The sequence below is a fragment of the Eleginops maclovinus genome, chromosome 8, assembly GCF_036324505.1.
Source record: "Eleginops maclovinus isolate JMC-PN-2008 ecotype Puerto Natales chromosome 8, JC_Emac_rtc_rv5, whole genome shotgun sequence".
Lineage (NCBI taxonomy): Eukaryota > Metazoa > Chordata > Actinopteri > Perciformes > Eleginopidae > Eleginops > Eleginops maclovinus.
The window spans coordinates 5,414,498-5,432,788 of NC_086356.1; the positions used below are offsets into that span (position 1 = coordinate 5,414,498).

The 18,291-nt window shown below is 40.1% G+C and overlaps 2 protein-coding genes across 3 annotated transcripts in view; one reads left to right on the top strand and one right to left on the bottom strand.

Moving 5' to 3' along the window:
- LOC134868284 (coxsackievirus and adenovirus receptor homolog) overlaps positions 1 to 18,291 on the top strand; it is a 114,160-nt gene that overhangs the window by 53,533 nt on the left and 42,336 nt on the right. The window contains exon 1 of one of the 2 annotated variants that reach the window (XM_063889305.1): positions 1,074 to 1,171. The exons of the other annotated variant lie outside the window; for it this stretch is intronic. The gene's annotated coding sequence lies outside the window, so the exon portion shown is untranslated. Of the gene's footprint in view, positions 1 to 1,073; positions 1,172 to 18,291 lie in introns of those variants that run through there. 2 annotated transcript variants of the gene reach the window in all.
- The window catches only part of si:ch211-127i16.2 (probable flavin-containing monoamine oxidase A), a 35,515-nt gene continuing 23,310 nt past the window's right edge, over positions 6,087 to 18,291 (bottom strand). Inside the window, exons 10-12 of the mRNA XM_063889300.1 lie at positions 17,504 to 17,590; positions 14,474 to 14,574; positions 6,087 to 6,669 (exon numbers count right to left, since the gene is read on the bottom strand). Coding sequence (XP_063745370.1) covers positions 6,327 to 6,669; positions 14,474 to 14,574; positions 17,504 to 17,590 — 531 coding nt within the window. The 3' untranslated portion in view covers positions 6,087 to 6,326. The remainder of the gene's footprint in view (positions 6,670 to 14,473; positions 14,575 to 17,503; positions 17,591 to 18,291) is intronic.

The window sequence follows — 18,291 nt, forward strand, 5'->3', positions numbered from 1 at the left end:
TCTTTCTCTTCATGTTATACCATCCATTGGTCTTGTATTCAGTCTTCATCAACATTACCTTGTTTCCTATTAAAACATGCTCAAGGGAATATTTGAGGCTTTGATTTGAGAAAAGATAAATCCATTTTTTGTGGCCATCATGTTGTCTATGAAGTTTGTTTCGCTGCTCCTTGTCCTTGTCATGATGGGTTTTGAGTGTTTCTCTGACTATAATACATAATAAATTGAAGTTTGTTTGAATGAAGCACCTGAATGTCTACTCTTATCCAACCCGAAAGCTCTGCAGCCTTGAAATTGTATTCATGAAAAAGATTACCAGGCTGCTTTCAAAGCAAGCACATACTGCTACTGTTGGTCTTGCTTAGCTGCCTTTGAACCTATCCTTGGAACACGGCAGACAAGAAAGCTAATTTGCTTAATTGAAGTGCAACAACACAATCAGATCATAAAACAGTCATCATTTCACCCTAAATGAACACAAATGTGCCCTCCTCAAATAATGATACATTTTCAGAAATAACATTAGTTTGGAGATGCAATATTAAACCCATTGTAGTGGTATAAACTATTAGTTTTATTCATGGCCCAAAGTGTCAGCCGTTTTTTGGCACCACAAAACCCTCATTAAACTACTTTAACACTGATAGACAGTCTAATTTAAGACACATGTACGATAAATATGACAAATGACAACAGGTCCTGTTTGTGCAGGTGGGCGGGGGCAGAGCTCCATAGTAAAAGGTTGAGATTGCTAGCAGTTTAGCGCTGATAATAGATGGTTTTACATGTTATTTCTTGACAATGTAAACACCAGCTGCATAAGGGTCAGACGTCTCAGCATATGATGGAACACTTGAGACCCCCGTTAGCGTAGAAAGTGAAGGAATGTGCTTTTTTAATCCCAGCGAAGCTAGCAGGAAGTTAGCCATTAGCAGCTAGCAGTAAACAGGTGCAGCTCCGTTAACTCTCCTCCTCCGTTCCCACCGACTGCTTCAAACTTTCCTTTCCTTTACTGAGAAAAAGTTTCCATTTTCCCTGAACACCACGGAGTCCTGTTGAACTCGCGGAAGACCCTGTTAGTTCATCTGAAAGTTCCAGAAGAACACTAATGACTGTGAAGATGTTATCTCCACACAGAAACGACACCTCGCCGCCTCGAGCTTTTTTAATTGTGAGTGCTGCTTTTTTTTAAATAAACCGCTGCCATCACTGGGCTTTTGTTCTTCTGCTGTACTTGAATTTTCACTTGGTTTATGTCCGAATATGCTTTCCTGTGCTTTTATTCAACTTTATCGCTTTCCTTGGTGCTGAATGCAGCTTGGTCTTGTGGTCCGAGGCAGAACAGCTAGCTCTTTCAAAGTACCAACTATACATTATGTCAAAAATACAGCGTTAGAAGTGAAAGTTCAGAAACAACCTCTTCTTAAAGTATAATGTGTAAGAAATGTTCGTTTATTTGAAGCCCAGGAGACGGTTTAAAATAAAGAAAGCAAAACTCCCTTAAAAGTTATAAAAGGAGTGTTTAACAAAAGGATGCAGCGGTAGGTTTTACAAAAGCTTCACAGCTGTGGCTCAATAGCCCGGGACACGCGTCCACAGGCCACTGACTGAGCGGAGCTCATCAGTAGTTACTGTCTGGCGGTCCGGAACAAAAGAGAGCTCGATTTCACAATCCTTACATGTTTTATAGAACCACCCCTTTCCGACCATACAATAAACAACTTCAAAATCAGACGCGCCCCGCTGTCGTGCTCTCATTGGTTGGTAGCGGGGGGCTGGATCCTCCTCTATAGGCTGACGTCGTCGGGGGCGGGTCCTCTTATGACGTCACCGTCGCCATCTTGTTAGCGAAGTCCTGGAGCTGTCATCTACGATATTCTATTATGCAATTCTTAGGAGGTTTATCAGTTATTAAACAGGCAACTGTATCATTGCAGCACCAATGAGTGAGAGGTAGAGGCGGTGTGTTTAGTATGCAACTCCACTGGTCCTTCTCCCTCTACTCATATATACAAAACAATATTAGCTTTATGCTATCTGAGGCTAAAAACAACATCCTGTAATACTACCGGAAATGGACAAATATGATCCGTCCAGAAACAGTGAATTATCTTTTAAAGTTCCGCTCTAATATATTGATTATTTCTAACAAATGCCTCCATATCAATATGACAATATTAGAATGTTAATTATTGCATAAAGAGGAATTTAACTGGTGTAGAATAATCCCAATGTATTGACTTTTGGACGCGTTTCTTTAAAGTGTTTGCAATAATAGGTGATTGAACCATGGTGTACCTCAAACACTTATTCCACTAGTGTAATCTTTATAAATGCATCTTGTTAAAAGCGTATTTCTTCATTGTAATGCTACATCTCAATCTGAAAGGTGCCTTAAGCCGTATACATGTTCTAAAGTAGAGGTATAACGTAAAAGACAAACCTTTTTATTTTATTTTTGACTTTGCAGACCATTTTCATTCAGAACACTATATAACACACTACAGGAAAGGCAAGCATAATAGGGTCCCCTTTGACTAAAGCACAAATACTTCAAAATGATACAGTCCTTGAGTAAATAGGGATACTTGCCTTCCCCCACTTCTTGTTTTGGATTCAAGAATGCCCTTTCGGTCATCTCTATTTGTTGACAGCCCTCTGAGTCTATATATTCACATTATTGTCATGCACTTGTCCTATGCGTGTCCAACATGTGGAAATCTGAGTGTAAATCAGATTTGTTCTGCACTGTATGTAAAGATGTTGGGTTGTTGGCCTGGATACAGCCTGGAACAGCTTTAAGGAAGCCAGCCAGGAGTTGATCCAGTGCAAGCTGGTGATAACAAAGAGAAATAGTCAGCCTTACTGCCAGACTACTGTTCAGTGATCAGTGGGTATTGGAGATCCTCCCTAGGTGAGAAATGGAGGCCGACAGAAATCCTTTCCATCAACTGTGCACTCAAGTGATAACGATGAACTTACTTTCTCTGGGATGTTTTCGTTTGTATGATATGATCATGCAGTTATGTCGGTCTACAATCCTACCTGATCTTCATGCCCTGTTATTCGTGTCACTCTTCCTTAAAAAAACCTAAAGATGTAAATCAAAGGTTTCATTACAGTTTTCAATCAATATGAGCGAATGTCATATGCTCGTTTAGCAGTTCAGTGAGTTAGCTTTATATCAGCTTGGAAAAAGCAATAGAATTAAAATTAAATAGAATTTGACAATTTTATAATGGTTCGGAAAAACAAAGGAGCGTGGATGGATAAGGTGTATTGAAAATGAAAACATAGCATATTTAAAGAAAGATATGTTGATGTTTCATTTTAAATTGATTAAAATTGAAACTCGCTATACATGAATTCAGAAGCACCATTGTTGTGAAGAACACTGCTGAGTAACAGAGTTAATTTTGGTCTCACAAGTTAAGAATACAGTTATAAATGGAAGCAAATTAGTGCTGCAGGATCATGCAGTATGCATAAAGAACAACAACAACAACAACCTGTCTTTAAATGTTGAGTTAAACGAAACATCCAGTCGCATAATAGCCCTAAAAATGCTTGATGTGTGTTAAATGTAGGAAAGCTTCTTTGGCAAAGAGAAGCAGAGTCCGTACATAAACCCATGCCAACATATTAACTGAAAGGCCCTTGATAGAACATTAGCATAACAATGCTACGATATGCAGGCTAAACAACACAATTGCCTGAGTAAAATCAACCCTGTGCAGACATAATTTAAAATAAATGAACATTATAAGCTTCACAAAGGCGGTATTTATTCCGTTGTTGCTGAATTGCATTATACTACTCTTGTATTTGTCAGCATAACCTGTATGGTATGATGGCCACATCAACTTAAACAAATAGGGTCTGTTTTTTTTTACTGGTTAAACAGTTGTTTATGGTTACCAATATTGATTACATTGCAGCAATGTAGGGTTTCTAAGTTGATGCTATCGCCTGAAGGCAAACACTAAGGCGAGTGGTCTGACAGGTAGAGGCTACATTAATTACAGCACCATCCCTGATGTAAAAACAAATAGAGTCCACCGTGCAGAGCTGAGGGTGATATAGGCTGAAATACGCTGAGGTGTCTATTCTGTTTTTAATTTAAGTGCCATGTTTAAGGCTTTCAAATTTTTAGGGGCTGAAAAATTCGTTATTGCATTTCATGCTTTTCTTGGGAGCGTCAACATATCGAGCATTCTGTCAGTCATCCTGATTTTATGTGAAACACAGTATTCCTGGGCTTTGAACAAGGAAACATGTAGCCAGCAAAGATTGTTCTGAGTCGTCCATTGCTTTTCCATCCCAGTTAGGATTTAACTATGCCCACTTCCAAATGGATCTAGCTCCATGTGACTACCTCAAAGATGAACAAAGGGAATGTCATTGTCTCTATCTAATCAATGTTCAAGTAACATGACAGCTTTTTGAATCCATTGGAGAATTAATATTAAAAGATGAATTGACATTTACTCAGCTCTGCATATCTGTGATCATCAGGCACATTTTAAAAAGAGCTATTTTCATAAATGTGCTTTGAAATAGACGCTCTATGAAGTAACTGTGGCTGCCAAATACATGGGGATGAAAACGGCAAGGGTGATGCTCTGATGTTGCCTCGATGAAGTGGGCTTAGTGAATTCTAAACTGGGTTCGAGAAACGAAAGAAGCATCCAGGAGCTTTCACCCCTTGGAGAAAATGTTTTGCCGTAAATGCCGTTATCATATTGCAAACACTATCTGTTCCTACTGTGGTGACCCTGTCTGCTGTCTCCCACACCTGTGCAACTTCAGGAATCAGCCGCCTGGCTTAGCAAAACACCTTTCTTACATCTCCACCTCTCCAAATCATCATCTCACTGATATCCAGTTGTCTTCAGTCCAGTTCAGTGCCTGTGACTTGTGGAAATGTATCAGTTTTTCATTTTCACTGCCATGTTGACAGCCCTAGGAAACACATTTGCAACTTATAATCACTGTACCTACATTTGACAGACTCATTGTGAAGTTAATCAACAAATTATCTTTATCATCTTTGCGACATTTGTGAAGTGTGCATAGGAAATGCAGACCTGTTAGTGGACTTTAAAAAAAACCATTTTTATCCTTACTGTGCAATCATTGCGTTTCGGCCACTGGTGTTTTCCAAGTTTTTCTGGAGGACCAGGCCTAATGAGAATGTCCCCTGTCTTTGCAATCACTGCAGTTATTAATGCGTTGTTTCGCTAATCATTTTGCTAATTTGTCAAACTGTGATGTCCTTCTACTCTGGAGGACACAGACATCTGTTATTATCGGACTGTATATAAAAAGATGAAGGTTCCTATGTATTATTTGAACAAAATCAAGGTGACGGTGGTGAAATGTGACCATGTGTTTCTGACTAAACAAATGTCCAAATCAGGGATCAAATGGTGTTAGACAGTCTTGATTCAGCTTGGACTGGGTTAAGTGAAACCAGGGGAGGACAGGCAGTTGATCCAGTGCATGCTAGTGTCGCCAATGGAGTCAAAGACTACTGTCCAATGATCAGTGGGCGTTACAGATACTCTTCAAGAGAGACACAGGGACTGACAAAAATCCTTTCAATCAACCGTGCAATCAAGTGATAGCGATTAAATCCGTTTCTGTGGGACGTTATCATTGTGGGGCCAGTTCATCCATCTTATGCTCATTCCAATGTCTGTTGGTGGTTTTGTGGGCGCTCAAACGTGTGTGTGGCTCAGCTCCAAGCCTCACAGGCAGGTTTTATGGCTTTCTGGGAAACAATGCAAGGCATGCCGAATGAAAGCTCGCTGTGGTTTAAACACAGCGTGATCGCTCTGAAGCTCTAAGCTTGCAAAACACAACCTCAATTTTAAATATTCAAAATGTTTCTGCTTCAGGAAAAAAAACTGGTTTTCATTTGTAATGAGCAACAGATAAAATGAGAAGGAAAAGTTCCTTTGGAGTATGATAATCTATGAACAAGGAAACTTTATTTACATCAACAATTTAAAATGCAATTCATGCAATATCGCAGTGTAAATATACTGTATTTACAAAATCACTACGGCAAAGAGCATCAACTCTTTAGTTAAAACGTATTTATTCCACACAGAAAATGACATGAACAACATTGGCACGCTTGGATACCAATATTACAATATGACTTGATCTGATACAATATAATGAAATCATTTAATTTCAACTTTGTCGTTAAATATGCAGCTTTTTCTGGGGGAAAATGTAATTAGGGAGAACACCTCTTCTTTGAAGCCCCTGAAAAAACTTGAGCAGGTGGAAATCAAACCTGTGCTTCACGTCTGTGTTTATAATCCAAATGTAGTATGCCTTGTTGCTGTAAATACATTTGTAACACAAGCTTTAATCTTAAACATTGCATTCTGTTTCTTTGCCAACAAGACAGCTGCACTTATAGCCAGTGTTGCTATGACCACAGCCTTGCTGGTGCACAGGTGGCGGAGTTTGGATGTTTGCTTCGCTCCACCTTTAGCAGTGTGATTGTGCTGCACAGCTTCCTGCTCCTCCTGGGTCAGGTTCATCGGGCAGAGTTCAGCCAGTACTTCCAGAGATGCTCGCTGACCCGCCTGCACTGCTCCGCTCATGTAGCCACACCACATGGTGGCTGTCTCCGTGCCTGCCCAGTGGATCCTGGAAAGCCAATACAGTCAGTGAGAGATTTACTAAACACATGGCCTTGTGTTGCCTTTTGAAAAGGCTTTAGCTGTGTGCTCTGTTGGAGCGTTCAAAACCCTTTTTTGCACATTTATATAACATTTGAAGCCACTTCCAATAATCATTACCAGTGTTCACCGATGAAGCTGTTAACCAATATGATTTATATTCTAGCAAGTGTTTTACCCCCCCCCTTGTCTGTTTGTCTAGATGCACGCAACTCTGAAATAAAAGCTCACTAAAGCACAATAACCATAATGCCTCTGATTCAGACTTCCCCTGCGCCAGGCAATGACAATAAAGTCTTAAGCATGTCTTTAGAAAACCAATAACTCTCCACCCATGGCAACAGAGTTTGTTGTCAACATCAGTCCACAGGGCTTTGTTTTTGGGGAGAAGCTATAATTGTGAGTTTGATTGTGTAACAGTCGGAAGAAAAAGGGATAGGAGTTGAAGCTTGGGAGGGGAACTATGGAAGTGGATGTTGCTGCTGCCAACTGCCAGCCCCCCCAGGAGGATCCAGACAATGGCTGCAAAACTGATGATGATGAATTAGTTTCTTTTTACCAGTGGCATTCTGAAAACCTATCACTACCCACTAAGGGCAGCTTAGCAGCATGTACCTTTTCTCAAAGACCCACTGCAATGGCCGCAGAGGTAAGAGATTTAGGGCCGATCTTCTGGCTTGTTTCTATGACCTATAACTTATTAGGTGAGGTGAAGCTGAGTCACAGAACCACATGAATAATGTCTTTCAATTTTATCATCCCTTAGGCGGCTACTCTACCTGTAACAGACATAGGAGCAGACGTGAGAACAAAAGTGGAATATGAGAGATTCAAAGCTGCTGCCCCACATCCGGCCACCCTGCAGCCTCAGATGGATATGATCATATGTAATGGCATGGTCTAATGGAGCCGAGGGACACTTTGAACGTGTCATTTCATGAGAGAGTAAAGGAGTCGCTAACAGCCTCTAAAGGAAAAAAGGAGGTTAAAAAATTCTACTGTGCTTACTGGCTCCCCTGTGAGCCCCTGTGACTTCCGATTCCTCATGACTGCTGTGCTGAGTGTAATCACACAGTATGTGGTACATGTGTCCCGGGAGATCCATAATCCCCGCCTTGCTATAGGAAACTAAACAAACCCGGCTACCTAAGCGTCAGGTTCACACCAACCAATTCTGTATTCTACTTAAGCTGCCTTTACATTATCTGTGGCTCGACCCCTCTGTGCTTCATTCCAGAGCTCAAATTATGTAAACTAGGACCTCGATGCTGTGTCTTTTTCGAAGCGGAACCAACGAGACAAATCGGCTGTAAAATGCGAAACAGGAAAGCAGGCAACGTAACCATGGAAACAAAGCTAACTAGCTGTCTTCTCAGCATGGCTCTCCGCCCCTACCTTGCAGTGAGCAAAAAGTACATTTCTTATAATGTGAGGGCAACTAAAGCTCCATGATGTTCCACTCACTTATCATCCGAAGGAGAGTACTCAGCATATCCCGAGGCTCAGAGCGATCGTCCAGTCGGTGGTTCGATCCCCACCCTCTACTGCCTACCTTTTTTATCATCTATACTTCTTGGCATGGCCCACAGTGAACGAACATGTGTCAATGGGTGAAGGCTGACTTATATGCAAAAGTGCTTTGAAGGGTTGCATAGACTGGAAAAACATTATATAAAGGCAGTTCATTGACATGTGGATGACAGCTGATGTACTCTCTAACCCATCACTCTTAATTCAAGGCTCCTCCGCTATACCACCCCCCCACCCTGACCATCAATCAGAGGAAGGGCTCTCCCTTAGCACCTTTAATCTGGCCAGCATCCTTGGTTATTCATTTATCTTATCTGATCAGCAGAGTGTAAGGCCTCAGCACCAAACAAGTTTCCTGAGTACCCAATTCACACACTTCTCTCATGCTGTAAAGCTGGGTATGACAGCGGATTTCACAAAGGGACCACCTTACTATTCAGTAAGGGTCTTAACAAAAAATGGATGAGTGCTCGGAAGTGAAGAGTTGTGCTAAAGCTGCGATGACAAATGCTCAGAAGTATGTTGAGTGTACAGAACAGCCTGCTGGATGATGCCACTTGGGACTTCATCAGCAGAATATCTGAGAAGATGACCTCGGACTGAAAGGCTTTTTGGCAACATGTCAACAAGCTGTGAGTTGGTGATGCACCCCTCCTGCCTTTCCACCGAGACGTCCTGAGGGCCTGATTGATCCTGTCAAACTAAATTTTTAAAACAATGAGATTGTTAAAGTTGCCTGATGTTATATATCTTTAAATACATCATGGTTACACACCGTTTGGTACCGGAATATATACAGCAACAAAGAGAGATACGGACCCAATATTTACTCCGATATAATGTACACAAATGATAATGAAAAAGGAAAGCAATGCATTTACAAAGTAAGTAAATAAAAACAAACGGCAGGAGTGATGTAGGGAGGGATCAATCAACCCAACCATTACAGCAACACACATAGCAGGTGGCCGTGTAATTAGCAGCAGCATTATACTGAGAAGAGTGGGCCAGATTTAAAAAGACTTCTCCGTGGCATTATCGGAACTCAAATACAATAGGATCTCCAAAAAGCAAACCATAAATGCCAATATGCTAACCCATTCCCAGGTTTGTAGGACTCATTCCTGCACCTTTGCAGAACTTAAAGCAGACACAAACTCAGTTTTCTGTCAAAATGAATGCAATGTTTGCACATGAATATGTTGCTCACCACTTTGGAGAATATCCCAAAAATGCACAAGTATAGTTTAATCTCTTCTCTAAAACGGGGGAATGAAGATAAAACAATCCCTCTGAGCTCTCGGGATATCATTTTGACCTCCACTGTACTGTATACTAACTGTTCTGCTGTGTTCAATTTAATCACATTTCCCAGTGGGCTGAGTCAGATACTATAACAGCAGATGAACAAAATGGATTTAGAAGGAAACTGCTGCCTGTTGTCACCTTAAGCACAAATACACACTGTAGGAAGATGAAAGCTTTCTTTCATTTCTGTCATACACCTTCACAAGCATTTGATCCCAGTGAGTGAAGCGTTTTCTGGAATCACTGCAGTCTTCTTGGCTTTTGTACTGTATATGGAAATAAGAAGTGTATCAGCTGCCTGTCTTAATGGAATTGCAGTTGCCTTAATCTGCAAACAAAGCCCAAAATAACTAAACGTTTCTTTATCCGTCCTCAAGATGACCTAATTGACTACAATGGTTGACACTAATTCACTTTCACAGAACATATTACATATTATTCTATGTTGTGCCTCTACTGTGAAATGTTTAAATGCTTTAGAGTGGGAACTCCTCATGGAGGGAACGTTGGGATTTTAGCCTTTGCAGACCATTTACATGCACAGAAACCTATACAGGAAATGGCAAACCGAAACAGCATAAAAGGCCCTCTTTAAAGGATGTTATGATTCTGTTCAAATGTTCCTTTGGGTTGCTTTTAGTCTGTTCCTGTACAGTCTTGTCAGTAGTGACATGCGACGATCATCTTGTCTGTTCTATGTACTTTATACTTAAAGTTAGTCCTATGACGTTCCTGTGTGGTCGTGTCTTAGTGTCGTGATCATGAGTAGATTTTCCGAGATGTTTAACCAAATGAATTCACAGCTTCACACACAGGCTAATCTTTGTGTGCGTTGGAAAGCCTTGTAATTCCCTGGGATATGGGCAGTGTTACATACTGCAGTGTGCATCTTTGTAATTGAAATAAATGAGTTATTTTTTTGTTATTCCTTGTGGGATCTTGCATATTTTAACTTGGTATACTGTGTCAGAAGGATCATCAGGCGTGGGTTGTCTTGGACGATAAGAAAAACCTCTGGTATTGGCCCCACAAGCATCCAACCACTTGTTTACTTTTTCTTTACTTTGTCTCTGTGACGCCCTTGGAATAGAAAACCACTTTGTTTTCATTGGATTGTCTCTGAATAAACAAATGCATCTCTACAGCCTTTGTGCTGGCATATCACAATCATATTGGATGTGTTGGCAGACTTCCTCATGCAAATCGAGTCTCTTAGAGCGGGGGATATGTGGAGGAGATCTGTGCAAAGGTTCTGCGTGTGGCCCGTGTTCATCACGTTGGACCTTTTTGTTAATCTGTTGCTTTGAGTTTATACCTTGAGGCAAATGTGCTGTGAGAGTAACTCACTGCTGGTCAGAGACTGCGGCTTGGCGATAATTCAATGAGGTAATTGATCTTCCTAAATTGTAGAATTACATATTTTATTACAGAAATGTGTCGTCTACATTGGTGTAAAACAAAGCCTTTACTAGTCATGTTTACATTTCTTTAAAAAAGTTGATGTAAAGTTTTTTGTGTAACTATCATTTTTAAAACAAATCCTTGAAATATAAACGGCACTTTTTAACCTAAATTCCACTTAAATCTGTTAATGATGCACTTATGCTCTTAATAGCATGAGAAACAGATTGCAGCACTCTTCATCCGTCAGATTTTACACAGGCATATACAAAAATAGGATTACCATGTGTGTATTTCTTACACGTGTTTTAATTGAACTCTTTATCGTGGTTTATATGGTAATTGGAGATATGACATGACCTACAGCAGGATGGTAGATTGTTGCAGGATCGCCCCGCCTTAGTTTCAGCCTCATTGAACTTGGATTCATTTTGCTATTGACCTTTACTTAATCCCTGACCTGACCAAGAACCTGACATAACTACAACAACCAGGGGATAGCAGTATTTAGTTGTAATCATAAGTGAAATACTTGCCCTTTTTTATAATTGATTGACCAACTTGTTATGAAACCATTGCTTATTCAACATTATAGACCCCGTTTGTGAACGTAGATCAAATATTAACTGACTTTATCTACATTTTTAGCTTTTAACATCTCCCGGAGGAAATATCTGGCTCTTAAGCTGCTTTATGCTCCACTTTGTTCACCAGCTAGTCACTAATTTTGTCTCTTTGCTGTTAAGTGGGGTGCAGTGGGTTTTTATAGCTCTTTTTGCAGAAAACTGCTCAATGTTAAGTCTAGAAACTGTGCTATGAGAGCTGTGAACTTGAAAAGAGGACAACAGTAAAGTTGCTTTATAGCGAGCTAAACAATGAAGTGAAACTCAATTATAAAGGTCCATAAAGCCAAATGGAGCAGCAGAGTTGGTATAGGCCTGATACATTAATTTAGACACCCATTATAGTCGCTTTAACAGGGAGAAAAAATCTAATCCAAACAGGTTATTGGTTGTTTACAGCATAAGTAAACAAAAGTAAATATTTAAACCAAAAATGATGTAAACAGTTCAGAAAACCTAAATGTTTAGACAACCTTATTGACTTTAAACATGCCATTTATAGATGAGCCATAAAAACCTGCACACGTTTTTAGTACAAATAGTTTATTGCTGTGACCTTCTTTTGAGGACAGGTGTGTTGTTGTTGATCAATTCATGCAGAGCTGTTGTCTGTTGGTTTGCAATCCTTTTGATTTACACAATGAGGGTGTAAACATCAGTCATTGCCCTTTAAAGAAGCAGACGCCCTGGTTTAAAGACTGATGTGAACATATTGCAGATCTACGGTTTTAATAAACAAGGGGCTCACTGAGGAATCATTCTGGGGTTTTTAATGATGAGGAGCAGAGTTGATGCTGCCTTTTTTGGAAAGACAGCAGAGAAGGACTAATCCTGAAATAGCTGAATGGATGCAAACCTGACCGTGTGGACATAGAGATCAAAAACCTTAAGCCCCCTACGGAAATCGAAGGTGACATAACTAGACCTTTGGAACAGCTTTTCTTTTCTTTTTCTACACCAAGCTCTGAAAAAATAAAGCTGATATTTTAAGAAATAAAATAATTATGCTGGATTTACCCAGCACACTGATTTATAACATGTTTAATTTATTCCGTAGCAGCCTGTGTGTCATTGGTTGAATGAGCTAATCCTTTTCTGCTAGTAGTCAAGGTAAGTATTGTGAGGAGCAGCCAAAAATATATTGTATTTTAGTTATTTATTACAGCATCCAAAAAAGAAAGAACTCTTCCAATTGTGAAGAGTTTATTCTGCTGGCATTAAACTAAGTAAAGCGTGACCCCACTATGGTCAATATATTCTTGTCTCTGCTCTCTGCTAACCACACCTAGAATTGAGTAGGGCTCTTTGTAAAGATCTCACATACTGAGCACTCGGGCACAGTAACCACGTGAGAAAATTGCTCTAATTATACTTAACGACACTGGTCAGCATTGAGATTCATACCCCTCACAAAATCCCATACTTCACCGGACACTACTTGAATCTCCCTTGCTGTTAAATACAACCCGTTGAAACACCAGCAGCATTTTTGCTGAACCAAAGACGGGCTTCTCTTCATTACACGTGCTGGAATCGTGTCAAGGTCACAACATGTCCTTGAGGATCCATTTTCTATATGGGGTAGGAACGTGGGCCACTGCCTAATGCAGCTGTTTGACTAACGTTATGTGATGAGCTTCCTCTGCTCCCCGCAGACTTAATGTCATTACTGAAATACATTACCTGGACCCTCCTCCCCTCAGCTGTGTGCATCTCCGAGCAGGCCATTAGAAATTGATTACTGGACACTTTTCTATGAGAACGCCACTGCTGACCACCTCTTGCTACTTCTTCAGAAATCAAAGTGTATCTGTGAAGGCATGATCACTCCCAAGGCTCCATGGTCTAAGGCATTCGCTGCTAATAAAGTAGTACCTGGTTGCACTGTTTGTAAATACATTTACTCGAGTATTGTGAGGTACTTGTACTTTAGTCACCGTTGTGTGCTTATTCATCACTGTGATCCTCTACAATCTGGAAGAAAATATTGCGCTTTTTACTTCATAGGTTAGTAGTTACTTACATATTAGGGTTATTGATTCAAAAATATAAAGCAACTAATAAATTATATTTATAATAAATGTATAATTATGGATTATTGTACCTGGAATTATTATAAAGATAGCGCCACCCAAATAATGTTCACTTTAATTAATTAATACTTATGTAGTAATACAGCATCAATTATTATGAAAATGGCCATTCTACATGATGAGGACTTTTAGTTTTGGTACTTTTTAACTCTATGTTTGGGGCGGCCGTAGCTCAGTCTGTAGGGACTTGGCTTGGGAACTGAAGGGTCTCCGGTTCGAGGCCCAATCGGACCAAAAACATGGAGTGTGTACTGGGATTTCCACTGATGCCAGTTCACCTCCTGGGCACTGCCGAGTTGTCCTTGAGCAAGGCACTGAACCCCAAACTGCTCCCCAGCGCCAAAACACTGCTAGCCCTTTGTATATGTCCTTGTTGTTCATGTGTGTGTATTTTGGTGTGTGTTCTTGCAAATGAACACCACAGTGAAAAACTGAATTTCCCCTCGGGGATCTGAATCTTATAATAGTTCTTATATGATATTAAAGTATTGATGCTAATACTTTTGAAAAAATGGATGCAGTAGTTTTACTTTCAACAATGTGGTATTTAAAGGATCTAATTACCTTTTTTATGGTATAACAATTGAGTATGCAGTAACCACAGTCATTATCTCTCATACGATCATGCAGTGCACAATTACTGACCTATAAACTAAAAATGTAGCTCTTGAAAGGATCGGGATGCTGGTTTACTCCACTGCTCCCCCTCTCTTGTTAACCACTTTTTCTATTGGGAGCCTGGAGGAAAGGTGACTCGTTTTGAGTTCAGGCAAGAGGAGAGCTGCTCTGCTGTATTTGTCATCACTCGTGTGATTACCTGCCACAGGGCTTCCTCAGGCTCGGGTGGTAATATGTTAGCAGACCTGGCGCCATGACATTAACAGGGCAGCCGCCGCTGTACTCCTCCTTAGCCCAGTCCTGTACAGCAGAAAAGTTCAATGACGTTAACATTGTTCCATTTCACAACACGGCACAAAAGCAGGGCTTGTTGAAACAAGGCCTTCAAATCTAGTGTGTTTTATAGGATAGTACAGCTCATGAAAACACACCATATTCCAGGGCCTCTGGTAGACACTACCACTGTCCCGCTCCCCCCTCCCAACTCCTCATGATTCGTTGTTATTTAGTAAAATGTCAGAAAATCATATATTATCACGCAATAGAAAAATACCCGTATTCATATTTCATGACACAGCTTAGTTTAATACTCAATTCTGATTGATCAATATGGACCTTTCAGATGTTCCAATTGTCGCTATCAGACTGCTGCTCACGAGGATCAGGGGGACTTTGTGCAGTCATATCAATTGGCAGAAAGAAGTCTGGTAAATGTTACTTCATCTGTGGACAACAGATATTTGTGCGTCTCTGCACATTATCCCATATATGTGTTTGTCCAACTTTATTCTCAAACCGTAGCCTGCTTAGTAAATATAAAAGGAATAAGTTTTGACTTGACAACACAAATGCTTTTCTTCTAATGTAGAAATACACGATTGGAATGAAGCTTTTTATCTGCCAGACAAGTTGTTAGGGGAATAGAGGAGCGGCTTGTCACTACAATGACAGAAGTTGGTACACCTTAAAGGTCAGACCACGGTAAAGTGAGTCTGTGGACCTTTACATGGTTATAAAACTGTAATACTGATGCCTCTGTATGACCTTTCTTAAGAAGAGACCCTCAGTGAGAAAAGTGACTTTTTCTAAACTCTCTTATTTTGTTGAATTCCCCCCCAAAACTCCTTCAGCTCAGACTCCAACCTGCTGTTTGGACTTGACATGAATTCATTACTCCTGTGCTAGTTGGAGAACCAAATTGGCATCAGTGCAGCATCTTTGACCAGTAGCCAATACAATGAATGCAAAATGTATGTAGAAGAACATTACAGGCCCCAAAGCACCAAACAAAAATGCATCCATTCCACATTTCCAGTCTCACATGGTTTGGTTGACAAGGCACACATCATGTAGCATTGAATAATTGAACAACTGTAGTACACACGATGCTGCTCACACAAACCCAGAGCCCCTCATGTGGAAATAACTACAGCATGATACACAACATAAATGGAAATGATGTTTGCAACTCCTCAGATATGTACTTTATTATTTTTATATTATAAATAAAAAAGTTAAAACCTAATTAGTATAAAATATTAAGAAACTCTGCTTGGCTATCGTCAAATCAGGCCCCTTGCGTCCCTCAACACTATAGCGTCAATTTATTTTCCCTTCCACGAAGCTCTAAGTGGTTCTTATTGTATTCTTTAAATAACGGTTCCTGTTGAGTCTCTACAAAGTGGAATCGTGATGTCTCCCTTAACATCCATGCCTCTAATTTCCTCAGGGCAATTTCCCTTTCAACAGTGAAGAGTCCGGGGATTGAAATCATATGTCTGCATGGCTAATGTGCTGTTTCACAGTCTACCAATGTATGTTCAGCAACATTTAATGGGCCAAAATAGCTGTTCTGTATTCAGTGTGTGTGTGTACTGCATGTAAAATGTTCCTTCCACTCTAGTTCACGCACGTTCTGCTTCTCTATCGTGCGTTTGCCACTCCAACTTTCTAGTAATTCAGTATTCTATTGGTTTTATTATTTGGCATAAACAGTTTAACAACCGAGCCTCCATTTTTAGAAGGTTGCTCCTAACAGGAAGGTAGATCTATTGTTGGTTTCCCACACTGTGCTCCTTCGTGTGAAGTCAACTTTTTTGTTGTTTGTCTCTATGGATGGCTTTGCCTTTCACAACCATCCTAGGAAATAAATTGCCTTTTGTTCTGTCCCCGAGCAATTTCAGAACACACCATTTTTGAAACCATGCTGCACATCCACCTTATTATCAAACCATTTGGGATGGCAGCTTTGCTTATACTATGGGAGTTCCGTCAGTTTTGGTAATAACCATTGTTGACATTTCCATGGAGATTTTTTAGTGTATGGATCTTGTTTAAAACATTGGTGGGCCACATCAGCACATTGATGAATGTGGATTAAAGCTTGCATTGATGAAAAATGAGAAGTAATGGTTGTGTGATTATCTCAGGTCTTTGCTAGGGGTGCTTCTAGAACCAATGTCTCTGTATCAAGACTATGCCATTTGGTGATGGTTTTTGAACTTGGCAAAGAAAACAAATGTTGAATGTAAAGTTAAAGTTAAGACAATTGAATAAGTATAGTTTGAAGGGCTTATTTTATACAGAAATATAATAAGGATGTTAGGAAGGGAATCATGACCCTATGAATTATTTCACTTCCTCAGACTGGCCCTCAGCTCATTGCTTTTTAACATGAGGTTTTCAATCCTTTGCTGCAAAAAATTGCCTTCCCCTCTTAGACTGCACAAAATCGTGAATTCTTCCTCAAACTTTAATACCATTGTTTTCTAATGTTAGACATCTGTCACTGAACTACTTACTTTCTCTGCATAGTGGAAGAAAGACCTCAGGTTCTATGTGTTTGACCAGACTGGAAAGCACATGATATGTTGCAAAATATAAGCTTGTGAAACTCTTTTGGGGCGAGACAATTAAAGAAATACAGTTGTTTTTGAAGGATTCATTTTCACAACAATATGACATGGATATTAAAGAGGAAATTATGACCCTATGAATGATTGAACTTACTAACACTGGCGCTAAGCTACTCCTAATACATCATTAAAAAATGTATTTGCCCATTTACTTTTTCTTTCAAACTTCCTTGCCAAGTATGGATAAAACTTCACTTATGGGCTATAAATACTCATACCGATATACAAAATAAAATGGCCCGAATTTCCTTCCCATCTGGAATGCAGCAACAAAAAAGAAAACTTGAAAGTTCCGTTAGACATCTGTCACTTACTTTCTCTTCATAGTGGATGAAAGACGCGGCCTCAGGTCCCAGGTATTTGACTAGGCTGGAAAGCACGGCTTCTCTTCTCTCCCCGCTCTGCAAACAGAAGGACATGCACTTGCCATTACACTCATCACTATAACAGCAGGCTGCGGAAAATATTAATGCATATTTAAGAAAGCAATCCAGCTGGACAAAGGAAGCGGCAGTCCATTTGAATAACTCAGGCGCTGTCAGCACATGCTCCTGGTCGGATTAGTTCACATTGTGAGTTATGTACACAGCAGCTGAGAGTCCTGAGGATCAAAAGGACGGATCACCATGAAACATGCTGACAGATGTTGCAAAACTGTCTCACATTCCTCATCTGCATGTCACTTTACCTTTGCTCTCAGCACACCCTTGAACGATAATTCATAGCTCAGACTCTCTTAATGCACTCTCTGCAGAAGAACAAACAGTGAAATCAAGCATGGAGCCAAATTGCCTCCAATTAGAAACCAATACATAAAGAGCTAAATGTTTTTTGCTTCAGCGCTGTTATTAGTGCCATCTGCATATCCTTTCAAAATTGCCGTTGAAAAAAATATCTTTGATATGTGCCTGCACCTGTGCAAAGCATAACATCGATATACTAACAGCCCTAACCATAACACACTCTTTGAAAGCCCAATGAAGTGGATAAACTTCTATTTAGCAGTGACATAACAAGCACAGTTGAATTATTTAGCACTCTGTGCAGCATGGACCAGTAGGGCAATGACTACGCTTCAACTATGTAGCATGTCAGGATAATG